Here is a 26,856-nt window from a genome sequence, read left to right on the forward strand (position 1 = left end):
GGGATCTTCCCAGACCGGGGCACGAACCCGTGTCCCCTGCATCTGCAGGCAGACTCTCAATCACTGCGCCACCAGGGAAGCCCAGCAGGCGGATTCTTAACCACTGTGCCACCAGGGAAGTCTGCAGATGACTTTTGTATGTTGATTTTGTATCCTGCAACTTTACTGAATTCATTTGTTAGTCAGGTTTTTGATGTGTCTTTAGGGTTTTCTACATAAGATCACGTTGTCTGCAAACAGATAATTTTCTTCCTCTTGATTTGGATAAGTTTTATTTCTTTTTCTTGCCTAATTATTGTGGCTAAGGACTTCCAGTACTATGCTGAATAGAAATGATAAGAGTAGGCATTTTTGTGTTATTCCTGATCTTAGAGGAAAGGCTTTTAACTTTTCACCTTCATTATGTTGAGTTACATTCCTTCTATACCTAATTTGTTGAGAATTTTTATCATGAAAGGATGTTGAATTTTGTCAAGTGCTTTTCTGCATCTAATGAAGTGATCATATGCTTTTTATCCTTCATTCTGTTAATGTGGCATATCACATGTGTTGACTGCCATGTGTTGAACCATGCTTGCATCCCAGGGATACATCACACTAAATCATGGTGTATGATCCTCGTGATGTGATGTTGAATTCAATTTGCTAGTATTTTATTGAGGATTTTTGCATCTACGTTCATCAAGGATATTGGCCTATAATTTTCTTTTCTTGCAGTGTCCTTGTCTGGCTTTGATATCAGGGTAATGCTGGTCTCATAAAATGAGTTTGGAAGTGTTCCTTCCTCCTCAACTTTTGGGAGGTGTCTGAGAATGATTGGTATTGATTCTTCTTTAAATGTTTGGTAGAATTCACACATAAAGTTATCTGGTCCTGGGCTTTTATTTGTTGGGAGATTTTTGATTATTGACCCAATCTCCTTGCTTATTATTGGTCTGTTCAGATTTACTTTATGGTTCAGTCTTGGTAAGTTGTATGTTTCTAGTAATTTACTCATTTTTTCTAAATTATCTAATTTGTTGGTGTATAATTGCTCATAGTAGTCTCTTATGATCCTTTGTATTTCTGTAGTATCATTTGTTATGTCTCCTCTTTCATTTATAATTTTATTAATTGAGCCGTTTGTCTTTTTTCTTAGTCTAGCTAAAGGCTTTTCAATTTTTGCTCATCTTGTCAAAAAACCCACTCTTAGTTTCATTCATCTATTTTGTTTCTTTCTAGTCTCTATTTCATTTATTTCTGGTCTAATCATTATTTCCTTCCTTCTGCTACCTGTGGGCTTATTTCTTCTTTTTCTAGTTCCTTGAGGTGTAAGTTTAGAACATAGATGCCACAATCCTCAACAAAATGTAAACAAACTGAATTGTCTCTTTTCCATTCTTTTTTTTTCTCCTCTGACTGGATAATGTCAAAATATCTGTCTTCAAGTTCACAGATTCTTTATTCCTTGGTGGACCAACCCCTGGGTGATGTCCTCATTTCCTCTCTCCCTCTTTCTCATATGGCCCATCAGTCCCTAAGCCAATCCCTTCTTCCCCCTGATTCTCTACTCTGTCCCCTCCTCTCTGTCCTCGTGGCTCGGGCTGACTCAGGACTTTTGTTCTCCCACCTGGACCCAGACATCAGGCCCTTCCCTGGCCTTATTCTCTCCCCTCCAGTCGATTCCTTACGTGGCTCCAAAAGAGACTTTTTGAAGCTCATACCTAGGTTACACAGCCCTATGTTCAAATCTCAGTTAGGACACTGACTCACCACCCCTTCCCCTGAGCACCCACTTCTAAACCACCATGAAGTCCTTTATGCTCCACTACTAAAATACATTTCGAATCCATCCACTTGTGTTGAACTCCATGGTTACCATCCTAATCCAGGCTCTTATTATTTTCCACACAAATAATTATAATTGCCTCTGAAATGATTGTCATGTGTTGAATGGTGACCCCCCTCCCCTAACAAAAGATATATCCATGGCCTGGAATGTGATCCTATTTGGAAAAGATGTTTTTTGCAGATGTAGTTAAGTTAAAGATATCAAAATGAGATCAACCTTGATTATTCAGGCCCTAAATCTAATGACAAGTGTCCTATAAGAGACACATAGGAAGACACGGAGAGAAGAGGAGAATGCCAGGTGAAGAGAGAGGCAGAGATTGGAGTTATGTAGCCACAAGCTAAAAAACTCCTGGAGCTATCATAAGTTGGAAGAGGCAATTCTCTGATTCTCCCCTAGAGCCTCCAGAGGGAATGCAGCCTTGTCAACACCTTGACTTTGGACTTTTGGCCTCCAGAATAGTGTGAGAGTAAAATTCTGTTGTTTTAACCTACCAAGTTTGTGATAATTTGTTCTTGAAGTCACAGGAAACTAATACACCAATCTTCCACTTTTCTACCCACTGTTCGCTTCCTCAGAGATGAGTACGTGAGTTCCTGGAGATCCAAAGGAAGGTGGCAGAGGTTTGCTAGATGGTCACCAATTTGGTTTCCTCTTTCTTAGGCACACAGGAAGACTACATTTCCCAAGCCTCCTTGCAGTGAAGTTGAGGCCATGTGACTGGTCTTGGGCCAGTGGAGTGGGTGCAGAGTGATGTAGGGCATTTGTGGACCCAGCCATAAAATGTCCTGTACAATTTTTACCTTGTCTCTCTTCATTCATCATTGGCTGTCTGTAAGCTGAGAATTTATTGGAGGACTTAAGGATGGGAGGGCCGAGAGATAAAAGAGCTTAGGTACCTGGTTTCTCCTTGGAAGAGAGCCTTTTGGACTTTATGTAAGTAAGAATTTATTGCATTAAGCTATATAATATTTTATTAGTATATAAAATTTGTTTGTTAGTATTAGTAAATAGGGTTGTGTGTTAAAGCAACTAGCTTTAATAATCCTGACGGCTACAGGTAAAATACCTGTCACTGCATTTTAGCCAGCATCAAAATTCAGATCTGTGATAAACTCCAGTGCTTTCAATTTTTCTTTTAGTAGTTTTGAGTGCATAATATTATTTTTTTACCGCTTTCTTACGGTGAAGGATGACACATATAATAATGTTCACAAAACACAATATACAGCTCAATGAATTATCACAATGTTAATACCCATGTAACAAAGATCAACATCATCATCGACCCAGAAACCATTTTCTCCCTTGCAAATCACTATCCCATTCCTCTTGACTTATAATGCTATATTTTGGTTTGGCCTGTTTTTCATGATATAAATGGAATCATACAGTATTTATTCTTTTGTGTTTAACTTAATTTTATTCAACATTATATTTATGAGATTCATCAATGGAATAAGTAGCAATATTTCTTATATCCTCACCACTTTCAAGTATTTTATTGTCTGAATATCCCACAATTTATTTATGCATTCAACTATTGATGAACATCACAGTTGTTTCCAGTTTTTTGATTATTACAGATCACACCAGTACAAACATTAAAAAAAAGGATGAAATTAGTTTTAATGATATATTTTATTTAACCCAACATATCCAAAATATTAGCTTATAATCCTCTCTTCCAAGTCTTCCTTGAATCTACTCCAATAAGGCTTTCATTCTGACTCGTTCACCAAAACCACTTTTGTCAAAGTCACCAGTGATACCCATGTGGTCAATTCTTGGTCCGCATCTTACTTGACTTCTCTGCATCACTGGTTGTGGTCCCCACACAGGCAGCATCAGTGTCGGCTGGGAATTTGTTAACATATTCTAAGTCCTCATCCCAGACCTACTGTAGTAGTCCCCCCAAATATATGTCTTGTCCGAACTGCTGGAGCCTGTGAATGTGACCCTATTTTTTTTTACCCTATTTGGAAAAAGGGTCTTTGAAGATGTAGTTAAGGATTTCAAAATGAGATTATCCTGGATTATCTAAGTGGGCCCTAAATCTAATGACAAATATTCTTAAAAGAGACACCCAGAGGAAAGACACTCCTAGAGGAGAAGGAGAAGACAGAGGTGGAGATTGGAGTTATGCAGATACAAGCCAAGGAATGCCTTGAGCCACCGGAAGCTACCCTTAGCCCACAGATCCTATTGTCTGCCCAGAAGCCAAAGGGATCCTCCTGTTAAAACATGAGTCACTTCTTGACTCAGAACCCTCTAATAGCTTCTTATCTCACTCAGGAAAAAAACCCAACTTCCCATCATGACCTCTAAGGGCCTCCATTCAATACTCTGGCCCCTGCCACTTCTCTCATTCCACCTACTACCACCCTTCCCTCAGTCACTGGGATCCAGCCATACTGGCTTCCTTGCTGTTTCAAGAACCTGTCAAGTATACTTCTGCCTCCAGACTTTTGTCATTGCTGTTCTCTCTGCCTGGTATGCTCTTCCTCATGTTGTTCCTAGCTCCTTTCCTCATCTCCTTCAAGGCTCTGCCAAATGTCACTTCCTCAGAGAGGTCTTACTTGACTACTGTCTACAGCTCTCTGCCTTGTCCCCTCATCATACTCTGTTTTGCTTTCTTAACAGCACTCCCATTCTCAGAAATTCTTATTTGTTTACATGTTTCCTGCTTTTGCAACTAGAATGTAAAATCTTTTTCATACAGTATCCTTAGGGTCTAGGGCAGTGTGGGGCACATATCATTCAATAAACATTTACTGACTGGTGTCTTGAGTTCACAGATTTTCCTGCCCCAGGGCTTTGCATAGGCTCAGGGGCTGAGATGTTCATATTCCATTTTTCACCTAGTAAATCAACCTTCAAGTCTCAGTTTCAGTGTTACTTCCTCAGGGAACTCCTCCTGTAACAGAGAAGAACAAGCCTGACTCCATATTGGATCTATTCCCTTAGTTCTAACCCTTGTGCTCTGTTGCCTGTGCTTAGTCATGCTGGCTCTGCATCTTTGTAAAAGAATGTTGCCAAAGCCTGAAATACACATGATAGCCCATTCTCAAGGCTCTGACCTTTAAATGTATAATGCTCTTCCATTCATATAAAGATAAAAAATTGGAAAACAAAATAAGTTGTCTTGTTGGAGGCTTATAGGAACATTGTGACCAGACCTACAGGTCACATAGGTATAAAAGAAGCCTGAATTTTAACTCTGGTAAGATTGTTCTTCTGGACACTAGTCCAGCATCTTCTTGGTATGCTGGCTTTCCAAATAAAGTTGCTATTCCTTGCCCCAGCAAGGATTTATTGGCCTGATGTGCGATCAGCAGCATGAGCTTGGGCTCAGAAACACTCTCTCCAAATTAGGTCTCTGTGTTAAGGATTGAATAATTTCCCCAGATTGTAATGTATTCTTACAGCACCTAGACATTTTCCTTTACATCTTTTTTGCTCAGTCATAATGATCTAAGCCTAGGGACCACTGGTGGTTCTCAAAATGTGGTTCTCAAAATGTGGCCTAGGGACCGCTGGTGGTTCCTGAGACACTTTCAGGGGTTCATGAGGTGAAAATTATTTTCGTAATACTATTAAGATGTCATTTGCCTTTTCACTCTCACTTTCTCTTGAGTATACAGTGATGTTTTCCAGAAGCTACAGCACATGAGCTATTTTGACAAACCCTGTGCAGAAGCAGATATGAGAATCCAATTGTCTTCTAGTAAGCCAGGCATTAAAGAGATCTGCAAAAATGTAAAATACTCTTCTCTCTAAATTATTTTTGGTGTGGAAATTAGTTATTAAAAATGTTATGTTTACACAATGAGTTTTTGATGATAATACGTATTTCAGAAATGTCTGTTTTAATATTGATAGATACAACTCACATAAACAATCCACATAAGTACAACCCACATAAATTATTGGGGTCCTTCATTTTTAAGAGTATAAAAGCAGTCCTGAGACCAAGAACTCGAGTAAATCTTTAGCTTTTTTTTTTTGTTGTTATTGGTTTTTTTTGCGGTATGCGGGCCTCTCCCGTTGTGGAGCACAGGCTCCGGATGCGCAGGCTCAGCGGCCATGGCTCACGGACCCAGCCGCTCCACGACATGTGGGATCTTCCCGGACCGGGGCACGAACCCGTGTCCCCTGCATCGTCAGGTGTACTCCCAACCGCTGCGCCACCAGGGAAGCCCAATCTTTAGCTTTTTTATTCTTGTCTGCAAGCCCAGCAGACTTCAGAATTCTCTGGAGGCAAGGTTCCCGTCTGTCTTATTGGACACATACTTAAGGTTTGGCTAGTAGTATGGGGAGACTTAAGTTTTACTGTCAAAGATCTGAAGGCAAAAAGAAATGAATTGGAAGACCAATCCTCCCACCTCATCCTCACCTCCACATTACTCGGGGGACTGGAAGTGAAGCCCATGCTCCAGACGAGGGACTCGGCTTAGAGCCTGGACTGAGCAGTGCAGGAGGATGGAAAGGGAAGGTTGGGCACGCGGTCTAAACTGCACGAGAGGAAAGGAAGGAAGGAGGGACGCATGCGCATGTGTGAGCGTGTGCGCGCGTGTAGGGAGCGAGGTGGGTTGTTGGAGGGGGTGGAGCCGCAGGATCTTTCCCTCCGTCAGGAGAGGTGAGCGAGGGGAGCGGCGGCGCATGCGCAGAGGAACGCGGGAAAGTCGGTGCCTGAGGTAGAGCAAGGAGCGTTGCGCGGTAAGGCCTGAGCCTTGAAGGGGCCCGAGGTGGTTGCTAGGCTCCTCAGCTGAGCCTTCTAGACCCTTATTTTCGGTTGATTGACCAGACTGAAGGGTCCAGGCCTCGAGGGTGAGGGTGAATTGGCTCCCGCAGGATCCCTGAAACGTTCATAAATCTGGGGTGTGTGAGGTTGGGCGTCACCCCCTGGGGTCACTGGACTTCGCCAAGGGATAACAGGCCACCTGACAGAGCCTCCCAGACCCCGGGCTCTGTGGAGCTGAGAGGTCAAACGGCCCGAGAGGGCCCTCCTTTTTTCTCCCCTAGGACCTGGGAAATTGGCGTCCGCCCCTTCGCTCACCAGATCTGACTTTGAGCCAATCCCAAGGCCCGACCTTCACAGGAAGCGGCCGTCGGTCCCTGCCCAATTGGGGAAGCCTTTTGGTTCGGGCTCCCGGGCGGCAGAGACCGGGTCTAGCCTCCTCACACGCCTGTTAAGGACGAAGTTATTGCCTGCTCCTTGAGGAAGCTGGACACCAGCTCCCTGCTTTCATCTTTGGGGTTTATAGTTCCAGGGGAGGAGGTAAAGGGAGAGGAACGGGCATTTCTGGGAGGCCCGAGCGCTCTCCGGAAGGCATGGGCCTAGGAGAGCAGTTGCTGGGAAGGGTGATGTAGAACCTCACACGTTGGGCCACCATCAGGGCCTCTCCAGGCGGCGAGGAAGGGTTTGCCAGGGAAGCAAGGGGCTTTCTAGGTGTCACAGTGGCCGGTTTGCAGAATCTGTTTGCTGTAAGTCAGATTTACCGGTTTACCAGAAAACTTGTAAATTCTGGTAAATGTACCAATTTACCAGAATACACTTTCTGAATGTGTTCAAGAAAGGTGGATATATTTTTCATGGATACAGTTTTCCTTTGTTTAGTGGAACTCAGTGTCAGGGTCAGTGTTAACATGCATTATGGGAATCAGAAGTACTCCTTGTAATTTTGAGTTATGGTTCATTTCAGCTGCTGGCAAACCATCTAGTAATAGTGAAGATTTGTGATCTTAGGTAAGCTGCCGACTCTTCTTTTTTTAATTTAATTTAATTATTATTTTTTATACAGCAGGTTCTTATTTGTTATCTATTTTATACATATTAGTGTATGTGTATCTCCATATGTATACCAATCTCCCAATTCATCCCACCACCTTCCTCTTCTTGGTTAACTTTTGAACAAATTGAATTAAGATTTCTGTTTTTCTGTTTATTCTGAAACCCAAAGGAAAGAATTCACTATGGACACGCTTTAGAGTTTCTCTTACTTGCTTTTGTGTTGATAATCTGAGGCTCTCTGTTTCTTTTTCATATCCTTAGCTTTTGTGACAGCATTTCCTTCTGGCATTTCTCCTAATTCTCTGGCCATTTCTTCTTCTTTTCTTTATATTTTATTTTTAATGTTCTAAATCATGAAATATGCATCCCCAAAGGGGCATAGAATGTATAAAATGTATAAAAGGGCATAGAATGTATAAACAGTTTTAAATGAATAATTATAAAGCTTACATCTGTGTAACTGCCACCCAGATCAAGAAGAATATTACCATGACTCTGAAAGAGCTTCTCTCATTATCATTTCACAATCAAGTACCCCTTCTTCCCTTTTAGAGGTAACTTCAAGTCTGACTTTTGTGGTGATCATATCCTTGATTTTCTTTATACTTTTTCCATGTATATGTGCATCCCTAAATTACTAGTTTAATTTTGCTTCTGTTTTGAACTTAGAAATAGGGACTTATTCTGTCTAGAATATTTTACGCTGTGCTTCTTTTGCTCAACATTGTGAAATTTATATTGTTGAGTGTAGCTGTAGTTCCTTTATTTTCTTCACGTATGCATAGTATTCTTTTGTTTGAATAGTCTATGATTTATGCATTTTACTGTTGATGGGCGTTTGTGTCTTTCAACTTTATGACAATTATGAATAATGTTGCGGAGAACATTCTTGTGAGAAGTAGAAGAATGTAGTTGGTTAAGAGCTGCTTCTGAAACCAGACTGTGTTAAATCCTGACTACCACTCATTGGAGGTGTAACGATGAGAAAGTCGTGTAACTTTTTGTTTAAATTTTTTTCACTTTTGTAAAATGGAGGTAATAATAGTACCTACCTCCTAAGGTTATTGTGAAGAGTAATGTAATTTAAAAATGTAAAGCATTTAGAACAATGCCTGACACAAAGCAAGCACAATGTGTTAGTTATTATTATTACTGTATTCTGTTGCACAAGTGAAAGAGTTTCTCTAGGGAATATATTGGGAGTTGTTGGGCCATAGGGTATGTGTATATTTGATTTTACTACTAATACTAGGTTGTTCTCCAAAGTAGTTATGACAATATACAGTAACGTTAATTGAGGATGAGACTTCCTGGTTGCTGTACATCTCATCAACACCTGGTATTATTAGACTTTTCCATTTTTTCCCAATCTGGTTGGTGTGCAGTTGTATTTCACTGTAATTCTAATTGCCTTTCACTGATTATTAATGACATATTTGTAATAGTTATTGGGATAATTTAATTAAATGAATTATTTAATAATTATTTAAATATTATAAAATATTTATGAAGTGCCTGTCAAGCCTCTTGCCCATTTTCCTATTGGGTTGTCCGTATTTTTCTTCCAAATTCGTAGGTGTTCTTTATATCTTTTGGATATTAGTCATTTGTTGTTAGGTAGGTTGCAGATATCTTCTCCCATTCTACAGTTTTTCTTTCTGTTCTCCTTTTGGGGTCTTTTCGAAAAAGGAAGTTTTTAATTTTAATGTAGTAAAATGTATCAAATTGAAATTTTATGGTCATTGCTTATTGTGTCTTTTATGAGAAATCTTTTCCTATACCAAGGTGTGGTGTTTCAAGGGGCACCATTCACATCAGCAGTAATTTTGTCCCCTGGAGTAGTATAACCCAGTGATCATTCTTTTATATTTTCTAGCATTTTATAGTATTGTTTTTCACATTTACTTCTTTTGTCCCTCTGAGATTGATTTTTGCAGTTATTTGAGGTAGGGGTCAGTTTCTTTTTTTTGCTGTGTGGATACCCAGTTGTTCTAGCACCATTTATTGAGAAGTTCACCCCCTACTTACAGGTCTGCTAAGGCATATCTATCGTATATCAGACTTAATATAACGATGGGTCTAATTTTAGGCTCTCTGTTCTGTTCCATTAGCCTGTTTGTTTGCCCCTGTCTCAATTCACACTGCCTTACTACAAATTTATAATAAGGCTTAATACTTGTTAGAGCATGTCTTCTCACTTTGTTTTTATTAAGGAGCATCTTAGCTATTTTGGGGCTTTTGAGTTTTCAGATAAATTTTGGTATCAAGGTTGAGCTGGTCTTATAAGTTGGGGAGTGTTCCTCTTTCTGTTTTCTAGAAGAGCATTTCTTTCTTAAAGGTTGGTAGAATTTGCCATTAATGACATCTAGGATTAGAAAGGTTTGCATATATGTCTGTGTAAGTGTGTGCATGAACACATATGTGTGTTTGAAAGATTTTCAGTTACAGTTTCAAGTTATTTAATGATTATAGGACTTCCTGGGTTCTTTATTTTTCCTGGGTAGTTGTTTGGTTAATTTTTAAAAGGTATTTGAGTATTTCACCTATTTTTTGAAATTATTGGTGCAGTAATGTTAATATTCTTTATTATTATTTATTTAATATCTGCAGCATCTATAGTAATGTCCCCTTTTTTTAATTCCTAATACTGGTTATTTGTACTTTTTCTTTTATTTTTAAAAAATTAATTAATTTTTGGCTGCGTTGGGTCTTCCTTGCTGCGTGCGGGCTTTCTCTAGTTGCGGTGAGTGGGGGCTACTCTTTGTTGCGGTGAGTGGGGGCTACTCTTTGTTGCGGTGCGTGGACTTCTCATTGCGGTGGCTTCTCTTGTTGCGGAGCACAGGCTGTAGGCGCGCGAGCTCAGTAGTTGTGGCTCACAGGGTCTAGAGCGCAGGCTCAGTAGTTGTGGCACATGGGCTTAGTTGCTCCATGGCATGTGGGATTTTCCCGGACCAGGGCTCAAACCCATGTCCCCTGCATTGGCAGGCGGATTCTTAACCACTGAACCACCAGGGAAGTCCTCCTTTTTCTTGATCAAGCTTATTAGAAGATTGTCAACTTTATTAGTTCTTTCAAAGAACTTTTGGGCTTTGTTGATGATTTTATTGTTTGTTTTCTATTTCATTAAGTTTGGGCTATTATGAATAAAACTGCTATGACTGTTCTTGTAAAAGTCTTTTTGTGGCATATGTTTTTATTTTTCTTAGGTAAATCCATAGGAGGGGAATTACAGGGTCTAGCAGTTTAATAAGAAACTAAGATTTAAAAAGCCCATTTTCATAAGAAACTGCTAGACCATTTTCAGAATGGTTGTACTATTTACACTCCTGGCAACAGTGTATGAAAGTTCCAGGTGCTCCACATCTTTGCCAGCATTTGGTGTTAATCTTCGTAATTTTCTCAATTTTGGTACAGACCAGTATTTTTTTAAATCATTATAATGTTCTCTTCCTTACAATTATAAAGTTGTACACTCTGTATTTATTTAGTGATCACCTTAGAACTTAAAAAATGCACACTTAATTTATTGAAGTTACAGTATGTCTCCCCTTCTCCCAGAAGATACAAAGAACTTAAAATATTTGAATTCTATTTACTTTCTTCTCAACTTATATTTTATTATTTTGATGGTTTTTATTTTTACTTTTTAACCTTCCAGGACATTATTATTTTGTTTCATATAGTTATTTTTTTATTCGGATTTTCTTGCATATTTACTACATATGTATTTTTTGTCCTTTATTTCTCTCGGTTCTCAAATCACCCATCTGGGATTACTTTCCTTCTGCTTGAAAGATGTTTTAGAATTTCCATTAATGAAGATGTGTTGGTGACTGATTGTCAAAATGTTTTTGTCTGTTGTAAACTATTTTTATTTTACCCTCATTTAAAAATATTTTATTAGGATTTAAGGTACTAGATGGGGAGGCTTTTTTTCTTTCAATGTTGATCATATCCTACCATTGTCTTGTGGCTTCCATTTTTGATATTGAGAAGTCACCTTTATGTCTCTCCTTTGCAATAGTCTGTATTCTTCTTATAAGTGTTTTATATAAAATAATGTCTGTATACAGAGTTCCTTTTGTCTCCAGTGGACTTCATTGGGCTTTTTGAATCTGAGATTGGTTTATTTCACCAGTTCTGGAAAATTGTCTTAATCTTTTCAGACATTGTTTCTGCACCATTTTCTGTTCTTACCTTCTGAAAAGAACAATTAAATATCTGTCAGACTTTCAAAAATTTCTTTGATTTCTGTGTTTACTAACCTCCTTTTGTATTTTCCATGTTGTTATCTCTCTGTGCTATGTTCTTGGTTGTTTTTCTGACCTAAGTATTTCGGTTCACAAATACTGTCTTCAGCAGAATTGAATCCACTGTTAAATTCATTCAGTAAACTTCTAATTTCAATTATTGTGTCCTTCATTTCTTTTTAAATCTGTGAAATCACTTTTTATAGAGTCCTGTTCCCTTCAGATATTTTCAAACTTTTCCTTTATTTCTTAAAAAATAGAAACCAGTTATTTTATTGACTTTGTCTAATGATTCCTTTATTTGATGTCTTTGCTCATTTTATTCTGCCATCTGTTGTTTCTGTCAGTTCTCACTAGTGCCCTTTTCCCCTTATGTGCTATGATTCTCCCTGTTCTTGACAAGTTATTTGTAGGAATAATTTAAGGCCTTAAGATGAAGGTGTCTTACTGCAGGAAAGATTTCGGTTTATTTCTGCAAAGTATCTGGGAGGACACCATTAGTCTTGTACCAATTATACTTAATTTTGGGGGTTTAATAGTATATTACTGTGATTTTTTTTTTAAACTAACATCATGAGATTGGTGTGAGCTTTAATTAATTTTTATTTATTTTTGCTGTGTTGGGTCTTCGTTTTTCTGTGCGAGGGCTTTCTCTAGTTGTGGCAAGCGGGGGCCACTCTTCATCGCGGTGCGCGGGCCTCTCACTATCGCGCAGTTGCGGAGCACAGGCTCCAGATGCGCAGGCTCAGTAGTTGTGGCTCACGGGCCTAGTTGCTCCGCGGCATGTGGGATCCTCCCAGACCAGGGCCCAAACCCGTGTCCCCTGCATTAGCAGGCAGATTCTCAACCACTGTGCCACCAGGGAAGCCCCTATTACTGTGATTTTAATGTGCATTTCTCTGATAACTAATGATGTTGAGGACTTTTTTCAGATGTATTAATATATTGGCCATTTGTATGTCTTTGTGAAGTGTCTTTTTAAATACTTTACCCATTTTTAATTGTATATCTTTTTAAAATTGAGATATAGTTGATGTATTACATAAGTTACAGGTATACAACATAGTGATTCACAAATTTTAAAGGTTATACTCCATTTATAGTTATTATAGAATATTGGCTATATTCCATGTGTTGTACAGTATGTCCTTGTAGCTTTTTTATTGTATACATAATAGTTTGTACCTATTATTCCCATACCCCTGTTGTATATCTTTTAATTAAGCTGTAGGAGTTCTTTATATTCCCTAAATACAAGTCTTTGTCAGCTGTGTATCTCAGGATCATTTTCTCCTAGTCTCTGACTTGCCTATTGATTTTCTTAAGTCTTTTGATGAGCAGAGGTTTTTAATTTGGTGAAATCTAAATGATCAATTTTTAAAGATGATTGCATTTTATGTTCTATGTTTGAAATTTTTGCCTACCACTAAGTCACAAAGGTATTCTTTTTTGTTTTCTTTTAAATGCTTTATAGTTTTAGATTTTACATTTAGATCGATGATTCATATCAAATTAATGTTTGTATATGGTGTGAAATGGGATTCGAGTTTCATTTTTTTCCCCATATGGATATTCAGTTATTCCAGAAAGGACTTTTCTTTCCTAGTTGGATGTCTTTGTACTCTATTTCAAGAATCAAAAAACCATATGCTGGGACTTCCCTGGTGGTCCAGTGGTTAAGACTCTGTGCTTCCAATGCAGGGGGTGCAGGTTCCACCCCTCGTCAGGGAAGTAAGATCCCATATACTGTGCATCGTGGTCCAAAAAAAAAAAAAAAAAAAAAGGACCATATGGTTTATTTCTGAATTACTTTGCTGCTACTTTTTTTTTTTCTTTTGGCCACGTGTTGCGGCATGCAGGATCTTAGTTCCCCAACCAGGGATCGAACCAGTGCCCCCCTGCACTGGGAGCACAGAGTCTTAACCACTGGACCACCAGGGAAGTCTCCTACCTTGCTACTTTCATATGTTAAATCGACCTTGCATTTCTGGGACAAACTCCATGTGATCATTAGCTATTACTCTTATATATTGCAGGATTTGCTTTCTAACTTATGTTGAGGATTTTTGTCTTCATCTATGTTCATGAAGATATTGGTCTTAAATGGTCTCTTTTACTAATATGTTTATCAGGTTTCGGCATTAGGGTAATGGTAGCCTTATAAAATGGATTGGAAAGTGTTTCCTCCTTTTCTGTTTTCGAAGTACTTGTTCTTGGTGTTTTTTTTTTTCAGTATTCTATATAATTCACTATTTGAAACCATCTGGGTGTGGAATTTTCTTTGTGGGAAGGGTTTTGATAAGGAATTCAATGTATTTAACAGACATAGGACTATACAGATTTCCCATGTCATTTGATATCAATTTTGTTAAGTTGTATTTTTAAGGAATTCCCCCATTTCATCTAAGTTGTTAAGTCTGTTGGCATAAAATTCTTATACTATTTTCTTATTATCCTTTTAATGTCTATAGGATATGTAGTAATAATCCTCTTTCATTCCTGATATTGATGACGCGCATATCTCTTTCTGTCCTATTATATTGTTGATCATTTCAAACAACCAGTTTTGGATTTCTTACTTTCATCTAGTGTCTGTTTTCTATTTCATTGATTTTTGATTTTATATTTTCCTTTTTTTCCATTTTAGATTTACTTCTTTTCTTGAAACCTTCTTGTAAGACATTGATTTTAAACCTCTTTTCTAATTTCAGCATGTAAAGCTATAAAATTCTCTCTAAGCATTACTTTTGTTGCATTCCACAAATTTTGATATTTTATAGTTTTATTATCCTTCAGTTTAAAGTGTTTGGTAGTTCTTTGTGATTTATTCTTTGACCTACGGATTATTTAGTAATATATTCTTTAATTTCCAAGTATTTGGAGTTTCCTTAAATATGTTGTTACTGATTTTAAATTTACTAACGTTGTAGTCAGAGAACATACTCTGATTTCAATCCTTGTAAATTTATTGATACTTGTTTTATGGTTTAGCACTGGTAAAGTGTATGTATTCTGCAGTTATGAGTTTCTATAAATATCATTTAGGTCAAAGCTGCTGATAGCATTTTTGGATCTTCCTTTTTTTTTTTTTTTTTTTTTTTTTTGCGGTGCACGGGCCTCTCACTGTTGTGGCCTCTCCCGTTGTGGAGCACAGGCTCCGGACGCGCAGGCTCAGCGGCCATGGCTCACGGGCCCAGCCGCTCCGCGGCATGTGGGATCTTCCCAGACCGGGACACGAACCCGTGTCCCCTGCATCGGCAGGCGGACTCTCAACCACTGCACCACCAGGGAAGCCCTAAATAAAATCTTTTAAGATTTTTAAAAATTAAAAAAAAACACAGTGAGACACCACTACAAACCTCTTAGAATGGCTAATTAAAAATACTGATAATAGCAAGTGCTAGTGAGGATGCAGAGCAACTGAAATTCTCTCATAACATTGCTGATGGAAATGTAAAATGTGCAACCACTTAGGAAAAGAGTTAAGCAGCCTCAGATAAAGTTATACAGTGGAATTCCCTGGTAGTCCAGTGGTTAGGACTCAGCACTTTCACTGTTGGGGCCCGGGTTCAATCCCTGGTTGGGGAACTAAGATCCCGCTTATTATACAACCCAGACACCCCAATCTTAGGTATTTACCCAAGAGAAACAAAAACATATCCGATACCCAGTTTTCTCTAATTCAGTCTAGGTTTGCGTATCAGCCCCTTGGCTTGTCTAAGTAGGCTTCACAGGAGCTACCAAATCCATTCCAGTTTTTGGCGGCAGCTTTGAGCAGCCTTTACAGCTGTCTCCTCTAGCCCCACTTGTCCCTTTAATGGAGCAGGTCCTCAGCCTTCACAAAGCACATGCATTCTTGAGTCCTCACTCCACCCTGCTGCCTCCTTTTCTCTGACAACCTGCAGCCTCTTATCTGGAGTTTTCGTTTTTGTATAAAATACACCTCTCTTTCAAATGACCCATTTGTTTAAGGTTTTAGTGGCTTACATATTCTACTGACAGTCACTCCCTTCCCACATCTGAGACTGGAGCACATATCTTACGGGTTCTTTTGGATCACAGGCTAGTGAATGCCACAGCTGTTGCATGCCCTCAGCAACCCCTCCGGAGGACCCTAGAGTAGCAGATCATGGCTATGCTGCTCACTCTTGGTTAATGGACACCCAGTCACTTACTGGCCTTGCTGGTGACCAGCAAGAGGTCCTCCTCACTCCTAAAAGGAAGTATCTTCCACCTTTGTAATGGCCCAGTTAAACTCTGTGTGGCTTCCAAAAACACAGCACCAAGACAAGTGGAGACATTTGTGGTCACCAATTGTCATTTTAAGGGGCCAGGATTCCCACTGTACTAGGGCTGTGCAACAGAGAAGTGAAGTAGGTTCACTGCGGGAAAAGATACAAGTAAGAAAGATTTAAATATAAATTTTAGGAGTATTTTGTAATTCCTCAAGAGCGCCTAGCCTCCTCTTCAATTACAGGTCTTTTGGTTTCCAAACTGATTTATGTGTGGAAATGAAGTGGAGGTTGTATCTCTCCAACAGAAATAAATTAATACAGGGGTCTCAGATATATTAAACGGGTCTCAGAAAACTGGTAAATAAATATAAAGAAGCAGAGTTAGCACAGAAATAGTAAACTGCACGAAGCAAATATCACCCCCAGGACTGGAGAGAAAAATGGGAGAGAACAGAGTTATCAGAACCTAAACTCTTGGAGACGTGACCCTGGGAGCTGAAACTCAGGCTAGAAAAAGGGGCTGCCTGGATGGAGCGGGTGTGACTGAGGGCATAAACAGAACTTGTGGGAGTGCTGGGGCGGGGGAAGCTGAAAGCTGCAACCAGAGAAAGCAATGCTCTGGGGCTACGCTCAGGAACAGGAAGCAGCAAATCCCCTCTTCCTCCACCAGTCACCGTTCTCCCTCTAGCGCCCCCTCTAGGCAGAGTCTAATAGGAACCCAGCTGGCAAAACAAATGGGGCTTGCGGGAGTCCCAGCCCCAGCGTCACAGAGCTGAGTATACAGAAGGGCAGATTTGGAGCTGAGAGACAACAGCTTAATAAAGCAGCATGCCCACTGAGTGAATTCCTAGGGCTTCGTAGCATTTAACATTTCTAAATATAAATTAGTGCTTTACAAAGGCTCTGGATCCAGATGGCCCAGATTCCTATTCAAACTCGGCCACTTTCTAGCTGTGAGACCTTGTGTGAGTCACTTAACTTTTATGAGTGCCTCAGTTTTCTTATCTGCAAATGGAGACATTAGTACCTACCTAATATATGGTTGTCATGAGAATTCCTTGATTTAGCACCTGTGAAGAACTTAAACACAAAGCCAGACACATAGCACTCGTGTTAGCTGTTGTTGTTGTTGCCACCGTCGTCATTACTGTTATTATTACTACTTGAGTTAGTGAGAATTGATTCAGCATCTTCCAGAAAAATCTGGTTGCCACAAAACACTTGGCAATATTTCAGAGCTACTCTGCATCCAAAGTGGCAGACAGTTGGAATTCCTCCAATTTGGAAAAAGGATGTTTTGGTTTGCATTTATGGATGTGTTGGTTGTTGGTGGCTTTTTTGCTATTTTACTAATAATTGCTGTCAGTTCAACCTTGTCATTACCAGTTTAGTTTGTTATGGGTTGTTTAGTTAAACGGCATGTATAATGATGCATATTTGCCTCAATTCCGTGCGTGCATGGCCTGCAATTTTCCACTAATTAGACTTTTTAAAGACACATATGCAGTTATCTACTCAAATTTGCATCATCTGTACCCCTATTGCCAAAGCAGATGTACATAGCACCCACCCACCCCCACTCCAGGAAATACTCTCCTTTTTATCTCTGAGTTCTTCTTTCATTGGTAGGCAGGAATGGGGGGGGGGTACAGATGGTTGGGGTTCTTGTCCCACTGAAGTGAGAGTCATCAAAATAGTGCAGACAAGAGGTGCTGGGCCTGAGTCACACAGGAATAGCGGGGCTGAGAGGAAGAAACAGCTGGGGGATACCTGAAATAAAGCAGCAAACGAACCAAGGACCCCAAACACATCCCCAGCTTCAGCCCCCATCCCCAAAGGATCTATACACCCACCAGTTCCCCAAGAATCAAGCATCCGGATGCTACTCCTCTCAAATGGCTTTATTTCCCCAGTGTGGGGAGCTGTGAGTGGGCTCTGGTCCTTTACCTCAATGACCCTGCAGCCTTCTCTGGCCCAGCAGACTGTGGTACAGCCTTGAAAGGCAATGAATGCCTGGGCTCCAGCGGCTCATGCTCCCAGAGTAGGGCTGGTTCTGGGAGGATCCAAGCCTGCTGTGGTTTGCATGGATGACACTCCCTGCAGTGATCGTGACAGCAGCTGAGGTGGTAGTCCATGGGCATGAGGTTCACCTCAAGGACAAGGCCGCCAGGTGCAGGGGTCAAGGACCTGCTAGGCCTTACTCTGGGACCAAAACTCCCTATGGCAGCTCCTCCTTGAAGTCCACCAGCAGGGCTCAGTCTGGGGGAAGAGAGAAGAGGTGGTGGGCATAGAGACGAAGACAGAAAAAAATAAGAGACTGGCAAAAAGAAAGATGTACAAAAAGCCCAAAGGAGACTGAGAGTGAACCAGGGACTAAGGAAAGCCAGTAAAAGAGAAAAACACTCCGACGTAGGGGAAGAGAGACCCGGAAAGTAGGGACACAGACGTAGGTAGTGACAGATGCCAGAGATACAGGTACACCACACACACTGACCTTTAGGCCCAGGTGAGGCTGGGGGCGGCGGCCCCCCTGGGGGAAGTAATGCAGAGCGGCTCAGGGCCTCGGCTACCCAGCCCAGGACACGGCTACAGTACTGGACCTGGGGAGCAGGGAGGACCTCAGGGCACCAGACTGGAACCCTACTGCCCCTCACCCCAGCCATACTCCCCCAGCCTGGCCCGGGATTCTCACCTCCTGTTCCAGTCCTTTCAGACGCTGCTCGTGCTCGCGGATCTGTCTCAGCTGCTGCAGTGCTGTGTCCACCCTGGGGATCCAGGGTTTCAGATCGGTGCCCGCAGCCTACCAGCCCCGCCCACCTTCGAAGACCCGCCCTCAGTGGTTCAGCTTTTCTCCCTAGCATTCCAGGACCCTGTGCCTGCAGGCTCCACCTCTAGCCTGGGTCTTTGCAGGACCTAAATCATGGGCTCTGTTCCCTAAGCCAAAAGCCCCGCCCAGAGCCAGGCCCCGCCCTCACTTCTGCGACGTGCGCTTCAGACTTTCAGAGTCGCTCTCCCGCTTGTCCCGAGCTCGCTCCAGCAGGAAACTCTCCTTTTGCACTGACTCCCACGTCAACAGCTTCCGCTCCGCTTCCTTCGAGAGGTGGACCCCTGGACAGTGGGGTCAGGAGAGAGTCAAAGGGCTCGCCCATCCTCGGGCCACGCCTGCTCCTAGACCCAGCTTCCCCACCCAAAACCGTGAGCTTTGGTGATCTCCCAGACCACGCCCCCTCGCCGTTCTAGGCCTCCCACTAATATCCCACGCCCAGCTCCCTGACAGACTAAGCCCTGCCCACTAGTGCTCCTGGGCGTCCTCCTCCTCCAGCCTATACATGCTCTTCTTTCTCTCCAGGTTCCGCCCCCTAGGTTTCTCTCTTTTGGGCCAAGCCGGGGGTCTCACGAAAATGCTCGACGGCTGCGGAAGGTGGCAAGCTGGCCCGGAGCCTGCGCAATCGACGGATGAGTAAGCACACGTGCGAGATGACGATGAGAGGCGGGGCCAGTGCGGGCCGAGAGTGAAATTCCCGGATGAGGCTGTAGCGCTGCGCCTTCCAGTAGAGGTCGCTGTTGGCCTGTACTTTGCCGAAGGTATAGCTGTGGGGACCAGAGATCAAGGGTCACTGGAGGTCAACGCCCCTTCAGGAAGAGAGGATGAAGATTAGCTGTCACGCAATATCTGTTTGAAGCCCAAGGCAGCAGGCAGATGTCAAGATCAATAAAGTTGGAGGTTATTACAGGACGCAATTAATAGCTGGGTTAGGAGTGTCCAGGGTCAGATGTCATAGGTCAAGTTGGGAAAGCTATCATGAATTAAGTAGAGATTGGAGTCAGGTTCAAAAGTCAGCCTGGGGCTTCCCTGGTGGCGCAGTGGTTGAGAATCCGCCTGCCGATGCAGGGGACAAGGGTTCGTGCCCCGGCCCGGTAAGATCCCACATGCCGCGGAGCGGCTGGGCCCGTGAGCCATGGCCGCTGAGCCTGCACGTCCGGAGCCTGTGCTCCGCAACAGGAGAGGCCACAACAGTGAGAGGCCCGCATACCGCAAAAAAAAAAAAAAAAAAAAAAAAAGCCTGGACACAAATAATAAAATAGGAAATGAAAATGGGGACATTACTATCAACCGTATAGAAATAAAAAGGATTATAAGAGAATGCTATTAATAATTGTACACCAACAAATTAGATAACCTAGATGAAATGGACAAATTACTAGAAACACACAAATTACCTAAACTGATTCAAGAAGAAACAGGACAATCTCAAAAGACCTATAACAAGTAAAGAGATTGAATCACTAATTTAAAATGTCCCAACAAAAAAGCCCAGGACCAGATGGTTTGACTGGTGAATTCTACCACACATTTAAAAAAGATTTAACACCAATCCTTCTCAAATTCTTCCAAAAAATTGAAGAGGAGAGCACTTCCCAATTCATTCTATGAGGCCAGCATTACCATGATGATATCAAAGTCAGATAAAGATATCACGAGAAAACTACAGACCAATATCCTTTATGAATATACATGCAAAAATCCTCAACAAAATACTAGAAACCTAATGCAACAGCATATTGAAAAGATTATAAGTGGGATATATGCAAGGAATGCAAGAGTAGTTCAACATACAAAAATCAATCAATGTAATATACCACCTTAATAGAACAAAGGAAAAACCACGTGATCATCTCAATTGACATGGAGACACAGAAAAGGCATTTGACAAAATCCAACACCCTTTCATGGTTCAAACAAAAACAAAACAAAAACTCAGAAAAGTAGAAATAGAAGGAAACTTCTTCAACATGATAAAAGGTACTTATGAAAAACCCACAGCTAACATCATACTCAATGAAAAAAGACTGAAAACTTTCCCCAAAGATCAAGAACAAGACAAGGATGCCCACTTTTGGGACTTCCCTGGTTGCCCAGTGGTAAAGAATCTGCCTTCCAATGCAGGGGACGTGGGTTCGATCCCTGGTTGGGGAACTAAGATCCCACATGCCGCAGAGCAACTAAGCCCGCACACCACAACTACTGAGCTCCTGCACCTCATCGAGAGATCCCTAGTGCCGCAAACTACAGAGCCCACATGCTCTGGAACCTGCGCACCACAACTAGAGAGAGAAAAACCCGCGCGCCACAACAAAGAGCCCGCATACCGCAACTAAGACCCGATGCAGCCCCAAAAATAAAGAAAATAAATATTTTTTAAAAATGCCCAATTTCACCACTTCTATTCATTATACTGGAAGGTCTAGCCACAGCAAGCAAGATAAAGAACTAAAAGGCATCCAAATTGGAAAGGAAGAAGTAAAACTGTCTCCATTGACAGATGATATAGCCTACATATAGAAATAGAAAATCCCAGGGACTTCCCTGGTGGTCCAGTGGTTAAGAATCCACCTTGCAATGCAGGGGATGACGGTTCGATCCCTGGTCAGGGAGCTAAGATCCCGCAAGCTGTGTGGCACAGACAAATAAATAAATAAACTTAAGAATCAAAGGATATTATCAAGAAAAGGAAAAGACAACCAACAGAATGGGAGAAAATATTTGCAAATTATATATGTGATAGGAGTTTAATATCCAGAATAAAGAACTGCTACAACTCAAACACTAAAATACAAACAACTCAATTTAAAAAACGGGCAAAGGGGGCTTCCCTGGTGGCGCAGTGGTTAAGAATCTGCCTGCCAATGCAGGGGACACGGGTTCGAGCCCTGGTCCAGGAAGATCACACATGCTGCGGAGCAACTAAGCCTGTGCACCATAACTACTGAGCTTGTGCTCTAGAGCCCACGTGTTGCAACTACTGAAGCCCGCACGCCTAGAGCCCGTGCTCCGCAACAAGAGAAGCCACTGCAATGAGGAGCCCGCGCACCGCAACGAGGAGTAGCCCCCGCTCACTGCAACTAGAGAAAGCCTCTGCGCAGCAACGAAGACCCAACACAGCCAAAAATAAAAATAAATAAATAAATTTATTTTAAAAAATGGGCAAAGGATTTGAACAGACATTTCTTTAAAGATGTGCAAATGGGCAATAAGCCCATGGAAAGATGCTCAATGTCACCAGTCATTAGGAAAATACAAATCAAAACCACAATGAAATAACCAGTTCATGCCCGCTAGGATGGCTAGAACCTCTTAATAAGGAAAATAACAACTGTTAGTAAGGATGCAGAAAGGCTAAACAGAATTACCATATGACCCAGCATTCTATTCTAGAAATATACCCAAAAGAAATAAAAAACAGAGACTCAAACAGCAATTGTGAACAGCAGTGTTCATTGCAGCATTATCCACAATAGCCAAAAGATGGAACCAACCCAAGTTTCCATCATCAGATGAATGGATCAACAAAATGTCTTATATCAATACATCAGTATTATTCAGCCATAAAAAGGGATGGAGTGGTGGCACGTGCTACAACATGATTGCACAATGAAAACATTATGCCGGACACAAAAGGACAAATATTGTATGATGTCACTTACATGAATCACCTCCAAGAGGCAGATTCATAGACACAGAGAGTAAATTAAAGGTTACCAGGAACTGGGCAGGGGAGGGGAAAATGAGGAGTTAACCCTTGCTGAATGCGTACACACTTTCTGTTTGGAGTGATGAAAATGTTTTGGAAATAGATAGTGGTGATGGTTGTACAACATTATAAATGTAATTAATGTCACTGCATTGTACACTTAAAAATGGTGACGATGGCAAATTTTGTTATATATATTTTGCCACAATAAAAAAATTTTTAAATCTTCAGCCTGGGCTCAGAGAGCAGATCAGGTTCCAAAGTCCAGGTCAGGAGCAGACTCTGACTGGGTTTGGGGACAAGCCAGCATTAGATTTAAATCAGAGTCAGAGACTAAAACTAGAATTGCTTAGACTGGGGTCAAGGGTCAAGCTGGGATCAAGAATCACGCTGGGGTCAAGGGTCATGCTGGGTGAGGTCACCCAGATGAGGTCAGATCATCAGAGAGCAGTGGGGACTCACCTGAACATCGCGATGAGCAAATTGACCAGCAGGATGTTGGCCACGAGCAGGAAGATGATGAGGAGGACCACCACCAGCCAGTTGGCATAAATCGAGATGCAGGAGCCTGCCTGGGTCCCTGAGGGGCGCGCCCATATGCCCTTCTCCGATGAACAGTTGTCGGGCTTCATGAGGCTCGCTGTGAAGGGAGATAGAGATGGAGCCAGAGAGACAGAGACCTAAGGAAGACAGAAATCCAGACGGGCATGGGAGAGCAGAGAGAGACAGAATCCCAGAAAGAGGGGAGAACAGAGACGCAAAGAGAAGGAGGAGGGGTCAGAGACCCAGAGATAGAGGAGAGAGAGAGGGGACTCAGAGGGAGGGTGTCAGGCCCTCTCATCCCTCCTTACCGCCTATGCCCTCCTTACCGTCTATGTCCTCCTGGGGGATCTGCCCAAAGATCTGCAGGTAGGGCCGGTAGAAGACCCGGCGCAGGATATTCGAGAGGTTACGGTCCTGGGGCCTAAGGAGCCCCTCCGTGGCCACCCCATAGGCAACCAGCCACACGCCAAGGAAGAAGAGGAAGAAGAACACGTCCTTCATCTACAGAAGAGGAAGATGAGACCAATCTGGGCCCTGCCCTTCGCTACTCTGGCCCCGCCCCTGCATCCAAAGCCCTGCCTCCTTCCCTGGCATTGCGTTCCAGACTCCACGACACCTTCTCTGGCTCCGCCCCTTTCCTCCTCTGGCCCCGCCCACACCAGTCCTACCCCACCCCTCACCATCTTGTTCACGATGACGATCTTGGGCCCCAGATGTTTGTTGACTGTGAAGATGTGCAGCAGCCTCAGCGTGAAGATCATGAAGTCGAGGCAGAGGACAGTACGGCCCAGGTCATACAGTCCTGCGGTCAGCCTGGGGTATGGCAGACGCGGCAGGGGTCACTCAAGGGTTACACGGTGTAAAGCAAAACCCTGAGTCTTCCCAACACCAGGCTGAAGGTGAGGATGTGGCCTCCCCAGGGCCAGACCTGGGACCACCCCCCTACCCCGATTCACCCGGGGTTTACTCAAATTTAAAATTTGGCACCCGTGACAGTGCCAAGCTGGGCTACGCAGGGCGCTGGTACCCACTAAATAATGGCTGCATGAACAACGGCCTTAGCAAAAAGCTGGGAGGTCCCTGTAACAAACAAGTTGTGAAAACTGCAGGGATATTTGTCCAACCTATACAAGGCAAAATATAGAGAGTTCCAGCAAACCAATAAGCAGAAGACAAACGACCTAACAGGAAATCGGATAAAGGATAACAACACACAATTCACAGAGTAAAGTCAAATGGTGAATAACATCAGCAATCCCTATGGGGAAAATAAAAATTATATCTCTATTTTGCATCATGTACTTTAACTCTGAAGGGATTAAAAACCTAGAGTAAAAGGCAAAACATCAAAATCTTAGTAAGAAAATATAGAATTTCTTCATAAGCTTGACATAAGATAAATGTTATATAAGAAAAAGAGTCTTATATACAAGGCACAAAATCATAATAAAGGAAAAGACTGAATATTTACTTTAAAATATAAAACTCATGTGTATTAAAAGATAACATAAATATGATGGACAGAGAAAGACAAAATTTTCTGCCAAAAATACATAGCGTAAATTTGATCAGGAGGGAATACCAGACAAACATAAACAGAGGCAAATTCTACAAAATAACTGGTCTGGACTCTTCAAAAGTGTTAAGATCATAAAAGCCAAAGATGGACTGAAAAACTGTCCCAGATTAGAGACAATTAAGGAGACATGACAACTAAAGGCAACATGGAATCCTGGATTGGCTCCTGATCCAGAAAAAGAACATCAGTGGACAACTGATGAAATTTAAATAAAATTTCCTGGTTCTGATAATATAAGATGTTAACATTTGGGGGATCTGGATGAATGGTGTATGGGAATTCTCTGTGCTGTTTTTGCAAAATTTTTTTATGTCTAGGGGTTTTTCGAAATGAAAAGTTAAAGAATAAAAGAATGTTTAAAGAACATACAAAAGTGAAAAGACAAGCTGCAGACTGTAAGAGGATACTTAGAACAAAACCACCAAGGATTGGGATCCAGAGTATAAGGAGAACACCTACCAAAAAATATATACATGCAAGAGATCGGTGAACACAATAAATTAAAAACTGGGGCGAAGGGTATGAAAAGACAGTTGACAGAGTACATGTGCCATTTAGCTATGAAAGATGCCCAACTTACCCAACTAGGAGTCAGGGATGCATAAATTAAAACAAGGAGAGGTCATTTTTCCCATCAGATTGTCAAAACATGTAAAGGTTAAATTGAGAGCTACAAAATTTTAAAGATTGAAAATATCAGGTATCATCAAGCATGTCCTCAAGGGGGCAGTGTCTTACCCAGATGGTGGATGTGTAACCGGAAGAATCTATTTTACAAGGAAAGCCTTCCACATCAAGAATACACATACCCTTTGACCCACAAAGTGTACATCTCAGATGTATTATTACTTTGGAATCATAAAAAATTAGAAACAACTGAAATGTCCATCCGGAAGGGATCGGCAAAATAAAACGATTCATCCATTCAATTCTGGAGAACACAGGAAATTTCTCCTGTGTAAAATGAGATTTTTTGGAATTTTTTTTCCTGTCCAATAATTCTTCCCCCACCTAAAAAACGATGAGCTTGACAAAAATGTCTAAAACACCACTGGTATTCCTAAAGGGTGGTAGCACATGGTCCTAGCCCTTTCCTCTCAGAAGATACTTTATACAAAATACAAGGAATAAACAGAAGCACAGTGTTGTACAAAACTTTCTTGTCTTGCTGTTTTAATAAATTATTCATGTCGAATTACTTTGTGCCATTTTTAGCAAGGCATAGAGGAAGCATACCTCTCAGTGTGTCAACTGAGAAAAGAGTAGGGGGTCATTGCTGTCAACCATCCAGATTATAAGAGGGGATGTCAGGACACTTCATCCCCTGTAAACAGTCACTAGGTTGTGACCACAAAGTTCTTTGTCTGCTCTGTTCAAAAGCAGTGGTGTCCTAACAGGTAGGACTTTATTTAAAAACAAAAAACAAAAAAACAACTCACCATCAGAGTACTGGACCCAGAGCAGCTAATATCTGATTATAACTTCATGTTATCTCAAGTAGAAAATGAAAGAAGCTTTGTAGAGAAATTTTGGGCCTAATTCTATCTCTTGAAGTTCAGAATTTTTGTCCCACTGCCTCATGAAAGGAATTCATTCATTTATTAAATCTGGCAAGAAGAAGTCTGTCTTGTCTGCTTTAGCCAGCGAAGACTAAAACCCTTCTTCAGGAATCTGATGCAACATTTTTAAAGAATAAGGAATATTTGCAAATACTGACATGGAAAGAATGTCAGGACATATTACAGAGGAAAAGAAGAGGTTGCAAAAGAATAATAAAATATAGTATCATCTGTGTATAATATCTGTGTATAAAAGAAGTAGGTAAATGCATAGAAAAAGAACAGGCAGGATGTGCACCAAACTGTTGATGGAGGTAACTGCTGAGAAAAGGAGGAAGCTTGAAATGGCTGAGGAAGATAATCCGTTTCTGTTCTATGCTCTTCTTCATTTGAATATAATCTTGTTCAATAAGGACACACTTCTGCATTTCTTTGAGCATAGACTATATTCAAAGATGTTTTAAGTTGCTGGGAGACAAGATAGATGTGGCTTGAGGAGTTTATAATCTTGTGTGAGGAGAGCGACAGCAAA

General features: G+C 41.5%; 1 protein-coding gene across 1 annotated transcript in view; it reads right to left on the reverse strand.

The window, feature by feature from the left end:
* Nucleotides 1–17,721: 17,721 nt before the first annotated feature.
* The window catches only part of TRPM4 (transient receptor potential cation channel subfamily M member 4), a 35,029-nt gene continuing 25,894 nt past the window's right edge, over nt 17,722–26,856 (reverse strand). Inside the window, exons 18-25 of the mRNA XM_059999523.1 lie at nt 23,867–23,999; nt 23,513–23,687; nt 23,106–23,283; nt 19,508–19,701; nt 19,086–19,218; nt 18,803–18,875; nt 18,605–18,710; nt 17,722–18,369 (exon numbers count right to left, since the gene is read on the reverse strand). Coding sequence (XP_059855506.1) covers nt 18,365–18,369; nt 18,605–18,710; nt 18,803–18,875; nt 19,086–19,218; nt 19,508–19,701; nt 23,106–23,283; nt 23,513–23,687; nt 23,867–23,999 — 997 coding nt within the window. The 3' untranslated portion in view covers nt 17,722–18,364. The remainder of the gene's footprint in view (nt 18,370–18,604; nt 18,711–18,802; nt 18,876–19,085; nt 19,219–19,507; nt 19,702–23,105; nt 23,284–23,512; nt 23,688–23,866; nt 24,000–26,856) is intronic.

The sequence above is a fragment of the Delphinus delphis genome, chromosome 20, assembly GCF_949987515.2.
Source record: "Delphinus delphis chromosome 20, mDelDel1.2, whole genome shotgun sequence".
Taxonomy (NCBI): domain Eukaryota; kingdom Metazoa; phylum Chordata; class Mammalia; order Artiodactyla; family Delphinidae; genus Delphinus; species Delphinus delphis.